The sequence below is a fragment of the Salvelinus fontinalis genome, chromosome 26, assembly GCF_029448725.1.
Source record: "Salvelinus fontinalis isolate EN_2023a chromosome 26, ASM2944872v1, whole genome shotgun sequence".
Lineage (NCBI taxonomy): Eukaryota > Metazoa > Chordata > Actinopteri > Salmoniformes > Salmonidae > Salvelinus > Salvelinus fontinalis.
This window is the reverse complement of record NC_074690.1, coordinates 35,658,718-35,668,921: the sequence shown is the minus strand read 5'-3', so window position 1 is coordinate 35,668,921 and position 10,204 is coordinate 35,658,718. Positions and strand designations below refer to the sequence as shown.

Genomic DNA, 10,204 nt, shown 5'->3' with positions numbered 1-10,204 from the left:
GAGCCATACAAGCTAGTGAGGGAGATCAAAGAACCATCCCTAGTGTCTGCTGATTTACCTTAGTTTGCAACCCTTCAATTTTGTTTAGTCAATTACTGTTTTGTACATTGATGCGTTCAGCCAAATGCCTCTAAATGTGTGTACATTTGTCAGACACAAAGACAGTGCGACGCCAGCCTACACAGCAGGGGAAGGCAACATGCTAATTCATTGTCCATCAAACATGTATAAATAAACAAGTTGGCACTGTCGTCCTTCAGTCAATTTACATTCACAAGAAAAAAAGAGAAAAAAAAAGTACCTGTGGTTAGATGTCCCAAGGTAAATTATTAACTTTATTTCAGCTATACGTTTGTTTTTTAAAGCACTTTTAAGCAATACAGTGACCAGCTTTCATGATACATGTTGTACTGCATACATCAAACATTCATGCCAAAAAAAGGAAAGAGAATACAACTGAAACCTTTTTAAATCTGAACAGATATAAGTATGGAAAGTAAGGTACAAAATAGGCCTTTATAACAACTGCATCAAGACAATACTACGATAAAGCAATATTAGTGCTTCAAGCTTTTAAAATGTTAACGTGATCAGTGAACGCAATAAAAACTATATTAGCTCGTTTGCACTGGCAAACCCATTTACGAGGGAGCTGGTCACCTTATACAGAAGTGAACTGCTTTTCCCTCCAGAGAGGGATGTGCTGTATTAGTGTCAACTTTGCCAGGGGAACCATGTTCTTCTTAGCCAAAAAAAAACACTGGTAGAAGGATACATGAAGAACCGGACAAAAATATATCCCTTTCCTTATCAATCAATCTTACTATTGACTCTGAACATGTTAAGACTTGCAGAGACAAAACAAGATATAAAATAATACTTTGATAATTTTTGTTGTTGCTGGAAGTCTATCAAAATAAAAGACCAATTTCAACATTGATATTGAAGCAGGATGTGTGGGTGTGGGAGAAGCTACATCTAAATCCTATTTATGGGCAGCAATACAAAATAATTTACTCTATATTATCGTTTTGGCTTTCCATTAGATTGTACACTAGCTCAATACATTATTATATATTTATTTTTTAAAGAAAATACATTTAAATAAAATACAGAGTAAAGAGCACCTTATCCCCAAACAACGTCTTTAACAGGTACATCATTTTTGGAAGCAATGGCACAGGAATAATCAATGGTTATTAGCGGTGCTTATAAGAATCATAGGATGGGTGAATAACAGAGACAATACCACCTATAGTCTCGGAACAGCTCCACAGCAACTTGTGACATACGTGTTGACATACCGTTATACAAAGGCTCAATAATGTGCGAATGCATCCATCCAGCGAGTACATGACGGACACTATTCACTTAGAGAAGGAAGTCGGCTGAATGAGACGTGTCTTGACTTGCATCTCCACTGGGAGTACAGTATTTAACCGCTGCAGCCCAAAGGGGATGCGATACTAAACATGTGCTGCCTGCCTGCATTTCTCCACAGAGAGAGAGAGGGTGGTAAACAAGGTACAGCTGATGAGGTGTTTACCTGGCGATTAGACGACCGCCGTCTCACTACGTTAGCAGAGTTAAGGTGGAGGTGGACCTCCAAAGTCATGACAGAAAGAACAGCACTTTTGCTTTACGTTCAATCAGAAGTTTTTCTACCTAGAGAGCATGCTAACTAGTGCAAACCTGTCCTTGTTGATTGGTCTTAAACACGCCGTGGAGGAGCATGTCACAACAATAACCCTACCTCAAATTAGCACGTGTCGCAGGAGACCGGCTGAACTTTTTAAAAACGGACATTGCATCTTTACAAACATGCCATCATACTGTAATTATCATTGATTAATGTTGAGTAAACTCCAAAAGAACGGAATATCCCAGTCAGTAGCTTCCATTATGAATAGGCTTGCATAAGAAACACAATTCCAATAGAACCAATGATAAATGGGCTTTAGATTTAGCATCAGAGGCAGTCTTCCAGGCCATTTCGCAAGGCCAAGAGTCCAACATGACAGGGCTGCGTGCCAAGGACCCCACCACAGATATCATTGTAAGAGGACGAGTTTCTCTCCCGAGAGAGAGAGAGAAGAATTTTTGTAGAATCAATGATAAACGGGCTTTAGATTTTGCTTGAGGCAGTCCAACAGAAGAAGAGTTGACGTGTCTTCCGGGCGTGTACATTTCCCAAGGCCAAGAGTCCAACACAACAGGGCTGCGTGCCAAGGACCCCACCACAGATATCATGATAACAGAAATGGTAAGAGAGAGATAGAAAGCAAGGTGAAAGGGCATTCTGAGGAGCAAAGCACTTTTTCCTGACACAAGGGGATCAAGAGACTAGTCTGCTACAGGCTTTTAACTGAGATGCAACACCAAGGTTCTCTTAAGACAATGTCAGCTTTTTTTTTTGTAACAAGGTTTCCATTTTTAAAAAGAAGCCACAATTGTAACGCTAAGGTCTATGTTTTGTTTTTCTGGTTGTAAGACGTCCTACGCTGGGCAGGGCTAGCAGACACAAAGGGGAGAGCAGTGAAGTTCAGATAGATGAGAGAGCAGCAGCTGGTGTGGTTGGTTGTTGATGGGGGGGGGGGGGGGGGGGTATAGTAGGCCGAGACTGAAGCCTGGGGCTCTAGTAGAGGAGGATGCGTCTCTCGATGGCCTTGCGGCAGATGGGGCACTCGCTCATGCGGTCGCCACACAGCTGGCAGGTGCCGTGGCCACACATGAAGATCATGTTCTTCAGCCGGTCCAGGCACACCGGACACATGGTCTGGAGAGATACGCACAGTAACACTTAGTACTCATCCCAGTTCTGATATAAACATACTGTATTTGGAAAATGGTTGCTGTAAGACATGGCTACAGATGCCAAGAGAGTATAAAGCCATGTCTAAGGGCAAGGAAAAGGTGTTTAATATCCACACGCTACTGTGCCGTCAGAAAGTATTCATAACCCTTGACTTCCACATTTTGTTGTGTTACAGCCTGAATTCAACATTTCTCACCCATCGACACACAATACCCAATAACGACAAAGTGAAAACATGTTCAGACATTTTTGCAAATTCAGTGAAACAAAACGGAAATCTAATTTACACAAGTATTCACACCTGAGTCAATACATGTTAGAATCACCTTTGGCAGCGATTACAGCTGTGAGTATTTCTGGTTAAGTCTAAGAGCTTTGCACACCTGGATTGCACAATATTTGCACATTATTTTTTTTTCTTCTTCAAGCTCTGTCAAGTTGGTTGGTTGAGCATAGCTTGACAGCCATTTTCATTTCGTGCCATAGATTTTCAAACCGATTTAAGTCAAAACCGTAACTAGGCCACGCAGACCTTGGTAAGTAACTCCAGTGTATATTTGGCCTTGTGTATTAGGTTAGTGTCCTGCTGAAGGGTGAATGTGTGTCCCAGTGTCTATTGGAAAGCAGACTGAACCAGGTTTTTCTCTGGGATTTTTACTGTGCTTAGCTCTACTCAGTCACCACCCCCAAACAAAAACCCCTAGCCCTTGACCCATGACAAGCATACCCATAACATGATGCAGCCACCACCATGCTTGAAAACATGAAGAGTGGTACTCAGTGATGTGTTGGATTTGCACCAAACGCTTGTAAACTCAGCAAAAAAAGAAACGTCCCCTTTTCAGGACACTGTCTTTCAAAGATAATTCGTAAAAATCCAAATAACTTCACAGATCTTCTTTGTAAAGGGTTTAAAAACTATTTCCCATGCTTGTTCAATGAACCATAAACAATTAATGAACATGCACCTGTGGAATGGTCGTTAAGACACTAACAGCTTAGATGGTAAGTAATTAAGGTCACAGTTATGAAAACTTAGGACACTAAAGAAACCTTTCTACTGACTCTGAAAAACACCAAAAGAAAGATGCCCAGGGTCTCTGCTCATCTGTGTGAACGTGCCTTAGGCATGCTGCAAGGAGGCATGAAGACTGCAGATGTGGCATGGGCAATAAATTGCAATGTCCGTACTGTGAGACGCCTAAGACAGTGCTACAGGGAGACAGCTGATCGTCCTCGCAGTGGCAGACCACGTGTAACACCTGCACAGGATCGGTATATCCGAACATCACACCTGCGGGACAGGTACAGGATGGCAACAACTGCCAGAGTTACAACAGGAACGCACAATCCCTCCATCAGTGCTCAGACTGTCAGCAATAGGCTGAGAAAGGCTGGACTGAGGGCTTGTAGGCCTGTTGTAAGGCAGGTCCTCACCAGACGTCACCGGCAACAACGTTGCCTATGGGCACAAACCCACCGTCACTGGACCAGACAGGACTGGCAAAAAGTGCTCTTCACTGACGAGTCGCGGTTTTGTCTCACCAGGGGTGATGGTTGGATTCGCGTTTATCGTCGAAGGAATGAGCGTTACACCGAGGCCTGTAGTCTGGAACGGGATCGACTTGGAGGTGGAGGGTCCGTCATGGTCTGGGGCAGTGTGTCACAGCATCATCGGACTGAGCTTGTTGTCATCGCAGGCAATCGCAACGCTATGCGTTGCAGGGAAGACATCCTCCTCCCTCATGTGGTACCCTTCCTGCAGGCTCATCCTGACATGACCCTCCAGCATGACAATGCCACCAGCCATACTGCTCGTTCTGTGCGTGGTTTCCTGCAAGACAGGAATGTCAGTGTTCTGCCATGGCCAGCGAAGAGCCCGGATCTCAATCCTATTGAGCACATCTGGGGCCTGTTGGATCGGAGGGTGAGGGCTAGGGCCATTCCCCCCAGAAATGTCTGGGAACTTGCAGGTGCCTTGGTGGAAGAGTGGGGTAACATCTCACAGCAAGAACTGGCAAATATGCTGCAGTCCATGAGGAGGAGATGCACTGCAGTACTTACTGCAGCTGGTGGCCACACCAGATACTGACTGCTACTTTTGATTTTGACCCCCCCTTTGTTCAGGGACACATTACTCCATTTCTGTTAGTCACATGTCTGTGGAACTTATTCAGTTTATGTGTCAGTTGTTGAATCTTGTTATGTTCATACAAATATTTGCACATGTTAAGTTTGCTGAAAATAAACGCAGTTGACAGCGAGAGGACGTTTGTTTTTTTGCTGAGTATATTTACGAAATGAAGTTGTATTTTTGCAGTTGTACTTTAGTGCCTTACTGCAAACAGGATGCATGTTTTGGATAATTTCATTATGTACAGGCATCCATCTTTTCACTATGTCATTTAGGTTAGTACTGTGGAGTAACTACAATGTTGTTGATCAATTCTCAGTTCTCTCCCAACAAAGCCATTAAACTGTTTTAAAGTCACCATTGGCCTCACGTTGAAATGCCTGAGTGGTTTCCTTCCTCTCCGGCAACTGAGTTAGGAAGGATGCCTGTATCTTTGTAGGGACTGGTGTATTGATACACAATCCAAAGAGTAATTAATAACTTCACCATGCTCAAAGGGATATTAAATGTATTTTTATTTTTAAAAGTACCATCTACCAATAGGTGCCTTTCTTTGCGAGGAATTGGAAAACCTCCCTGGTATTTGTGGTTGAATCTTTGTTTGAAATTCATTGCGCAACTGAGGGACCTTACAGATAATTGTATGTGTGGGGTACAGAGATGAGGCAGTCATTAAAAAAAATCATGTTAAACACTATTATTGCACACAGAGTGAGTCTATGCAACCTAATATGTGACATGTAAAGCACATTTTTACTTCTGCACTTATTTAGGCTTGCCATAACAAAGAGGTTGAGAATACTTAGACTCAAGACATTTCAGCATTTCATTTGTAATAATAAAAATAAAAAATAAACATACTTCCCCTTTGACATTATGGGGTATTGTGTGTAGGCCAGTGACACAAAAACTCAATTAAATCCAAAGTAAATCCAGGCTGTAACAACAGAACGTGGAATAAGTTCAAGGGTGTGGATATGTCCTGAAGGCATTGTAAGTGAATGATTATTGGATGTGCCTAGCATACACACAAAGTGGACTGTTTAACATTTGTTATTACAATGAAACCAAATCTGAACCAAGTATATAAACTCAAATGATGCATGGCGTTTAATGAGGTCTTCAGTAGATATCCCCGTGTTGTCTTTCGTACATACCACCACGCTTACCTGCTCCTTGATGTCCTGCAGTTGCTGCTGCAGCTTCTGAACGTCAGCGTTGACATTGGTGTTGTCTTTGTCTCTCTGCATGGCCGGGATATTACCGCTGGCTGTAGGAGGGAAACAAGGATAGAACGCACACAAAGTTGAGAAAGTAACCAACAACCAACATATGCAGGCTCTCAAACTAGTGGCCCCCGAGCCGTTTCAATGCAGCCTAGAGAGACCGCAAGCGGGAGAGATTGAGAGAGAGAGAAGGGGAGATGTCTTTTATTCTGTTGGTGGCAATGTCAACGCAAACCTTCCTTTTATTGACATGCTGCTCTAAAGGCCAAACCAATCAAGCAATCATACAGCCCTGTCTATGTGGGACATTCTGGTAAGAGTTCTAAACTTGAATCCAGGCCTTTTTTAACAAGCAGGGATTTCAGAGTTCGACACATGCACTTCCCCAGACCATGTTTGGCCGAAAATGGTCCGAGGCCACGTGCTTGAGGGAACAACCTGACTGAATGGTGGAAATCAGTGTAATCGTGCGTGTGTGCGATTCTGTGTGTGGTGTGGAGCGGTGGGCGAAGGAAAAGGGGGTTTAGGCAGCAGGGCCTAGGCCAGGCAGGGCAGACAGCAGAGTTTTTTTTTGAACCAGGGCAGAGGATGAGATACTTACACCAACTTAGCGCCAGATTGTTGGGCTGGAGCAGATCCTGCTGCGACCCCCCTGCCATTAGAGCTGAGTTAGAGCTACCTGCTGAGAATAACCAGTCACAGTGTTATAGCAGGAGCCCCAGATACAACTCCACAAGACAAGGCCTGAGGAGGAGCAGTCTACTCTCTATTAAAAGGCCTCGAGAGAGAGAGGAGAGAGAGGAGAGAGAGGAGAGAGAGGAGAGAGAGAGAGAGAGAGAGAGAGAGAGAGAGAGAGAGAGAGAGAGAGAGAGAGAGAGAGAGAGAGAGATAGGGCAAGGAAAATTAGGTTATTAATCAGAAATAGATGTTAGGTGTTGGGGGGGGGGTGGGGGGGGGCTCTTCGCTAGATCGAGTAAGGCAGCTGGCTGCAACCGCTTCCGTCCAAGTCGAAAAACAAAAAACACACTAAATAGTGTTATTAGGACCAGGAAAAAAAGCTGTTTGTGTCAGCAGTACCCAGCAGGTAACCTGACAACTCTTTAGTGCTCCCCATTAAACACTAACTAACACTAAGGCTAGGAGAGACTCGTCTAGGTTGGCATCCCTCTTCACATGTCAAGGGACATACGGGAATGTGCATGTGCGCATCTGTGTGTGATAGACGATGTACTTTGTATTTGAAGAGATCGGTGTGTGTGTGTGTGTCTGTGCGGTATGTGAGTTTGTGGCAACACACAGAAAGATCTTTCGACAAGCGAATCTTCAGCAGATCAATATAAAAATCAGTGAACTTACAACAGTTTCCCCTTTAAATCAACATAAAATAATAAGGACAACAAAATAAAGGGAACTGCGTGTGAGGTGCAGTCATAAAGGAGGGACAATAATGTGATCGAAAACCGTGTGCAACTTAAAGACAACACTAGGGGATGGTGAACGTAACCCAAAATACACACATTAAAAAAATGACCAACATTGTACCGTCACTGCTTAGCTAACAGATTGATTTGGATGGAGAAATGGACTGATGGCGATATTGGAAGCAGTTTGAGAAATATACTTCTAGGGGCCAGTTAAGGGAGAATGAATAGCCAGTTATGGAGGCCAATTTCTGTTAATCACATGAGTGCATGCTGCTAAATTTTATAAAACTGACGTGATTGAATTACATGTTATGATGAAACACATTCCATAAAAATTGGTCAGCCAGTTCTAGTCTGATTAAGTTGACGATCATAGATGACGCATTAAATGACCTCAACTAGGGAGGTGGTGTCCTAGTCTGGGAAAATAACACACTCGACTAAAACACACAAAACAATGACAACGCCAACGTTTGAATAATGAGTGAGCAAGACGGCTGTAAATCAGAAAACCAAAGCCAACAGCAACAGAACATGTTCATCGTGGGGGGGGGTAAATGAAGGGACGGTGAGTCATGACAAGAAAGGAAGGAGGATAAAAAGGGAATTAAAAGGGAACGTGTGGAAGATTCACTCACTAAGGTCCTCATCATCCTCATCATCATCATCATCATCAGCTGCATCATCCTCCATACCTTTCCCTCCACAACACAGGACGAAGGGCGTGCGGCGTTCCACAACAGCCCGGCACTGTACGCACTTCTTCATGAGGCTGGCACAGTCTGCAGCGAGGGAGGGAACAAACACGGACAGAGTCACAGGTCAGTTAGGCCCGCTGGAAAGGGCGAAAGACTCGGGATAAAATCGGTCCGTTCCTGCAGCGAGACGGGGCCCCGTTCCACAGGGCACACCGGACGCAAACTAGGCTGGTTCACTTAATGTACTTACTCTCACAAGCGCACATGTGACCGCAGGGCTCGAAGAGCACGGCAGCCTTCTTGTCGGAACACACGACACACTCCTCAATCTGTACGGAGACAACAAACAAACAAACATCTGATGTCAATGAAAGGAAAAAGAAAAAGTCGTACCTCTGATTAGAGGATGTCTTTACCCCCCCACCCCCCAAACAGATTGAAAACATCTATCAATTGATTCTCTCATTAGTAACTTATACAGCTTGATACTAACCGAAGCGCATCAATAGTTAGCCTAAATCATTCAGGGACATCAATGGGAGACTTGGAGCAAAAAAGTAGATCCTAAGACAGAATAGCGCCCTAAAATGTTCCAATACAGACATGATCACTTTATTGAGGCTGGGTGGGTGTGCAACAGTACCTTGGTTCTGGACTGGACCTGGTCCTTGCAGATGAGACACTTCTTGACGCGGGGGGAGCAGAGAGAGCAGGTGGCGATGTGTCCGCACGGTCCGAACAGGGTGTCTCTCTTCATGTCAGAACACACCATACACTCCTCCAGGGTCTCACCGTTACTGTTCAGAGACGGGCTGCGAGAGCCCACCTGGCCACTGGAGGGGAGACACGGGGAGAGAAGAGGGCATTTGTGAGAAAGAGGAGACCGGATACAATGGACGATAGGGGAGACAACTACTTGAAGCGCGACAACCGTGTTATAGTGTGGGTTATAAGGTCTGGGCTGGGAGCTGGGTAAAGGAGCTAGGGTTACTTACCTGGATTTCTCCTTGTGGCACTTGGCCAGGGCCTTACAGAGGCTAGGGTCGGGGCAGAGGTCCAGAGGGGACTGGCCCTTCTTGTTGCGGATGGTCAGGTCTGCTCCGTTAGCCGCCAGGAAGCAGGCGATGGATGCTGCACTCTTCTTCTCTGCTCCCTGAGTGCCCAGGCCCATGATCAGCTGTGGAGGACCAACACACAGGAGTCAGTAACGCTGTCTTTTTCTGTCTCCCTTATTCTTTCACCCATTCACGGTCTTTGTCCCATTCCATCTCCGACTTACCCCCCCTCCCAGCTCCACCAGACAGAGGAGAGGAGAGCAGAGCAGACCATGTCTAATTAGAATGTGTGAACTAGCGTGTAGGGCTGTACAGGTTGAGGCTGGGTCCCTCTCCCATAGCATCACATTACAAGATGACAGTTGAATTAGCCACCCTAATGGCTCCATCAGTACAGATGTAAGCCACTGGTTAGAAAGAGTCAGACATGTTGAGGATAAATGACTTGGGAGACGGGGGCTTTGAAATGGCCCAGCCATCCGAGTGAGGAGCTGTCTCGGCATAGTAATGAGCCGAAACGGTGCTTGAAATCACAATGAAGCAGGCCCCCTTATGTATATCTCTCAATGGGACTTTCTTGTTTAACCCACCTAGATAGAGTCCATTGACGCGCCAGTGAGTCAAAATCCGTCAGTTTAAGCTAGATATGTTTTTTTTGTTGCTTTGGTTGTGTCTCAATCCACCGCATCCGCCAGTGTCGCACTTCCGCATCTGCGGTGAAAGGCGGCAGAGCTAGAGCGTTGTCTCTGTCAGACCATGAGACATCCCGAAATCAATCATCTCACTTAAACGTCTGTAGCGTCCGAATGGTTTGGCCTACAACCTATAATGAACCGCTCTATGGAAAGGGGA

At 44.9% G+C, this 10,204-nt stretch overlaps 1 protein-coding gene across 8 annotated transcripts in view; it reads right to left on the bottom strand.

Moving 5' to 3' along the window:
* Positions 1-302: 302 nt before the first annotated feature.
* LOC129824187 (E3 ubiquitin-protein ligase mib1) overlaps positions 303-10,204 on the bottom strand; it is an 83,494-nt gene continuing 73,592 nt past the window's right edge. For 4 of the 8 annotated variants that reach the window (XM_055883625.1, XM_055883627.1, XM_055883630.1 and 1 more), the window contains 7 exons: positions 9,293-9,474; positions 8,941-9,130; positions 8,548-8,626; positions 8,238-8,381; positions 6,777-6,857; positions 6,119-6,219; positions 303-2,776 (listed from right to left, as the gene is read on the bottom strand). In XM_055883625.1, the coding sequence (XP_055739600.1) occupies positions 2,636-2,776; positions 6,119-6,219; positions 6,777-6,857; positions 8,238-8,381; positions 8,548-8,626; positions 8,941-9,130; positions 9,293-9,474 (918 nt within the window). In that variant the 3' untranslated portion in view covers positions 303-2,635. The remainder of the gene's footprint in view (positions 2,777-6,118; positions 6,220-6,776; positions 6,858-8,237; positions 8,382-8,547; positions 8,627-8,940; positions 9,131-9,292; positions 9,475-10,204) is intronic. The other 4 variants (XM_055883626.1, XM_055883631.1, XM_055883632.1 and 1 more) reach the window with 4 other exon arrangements.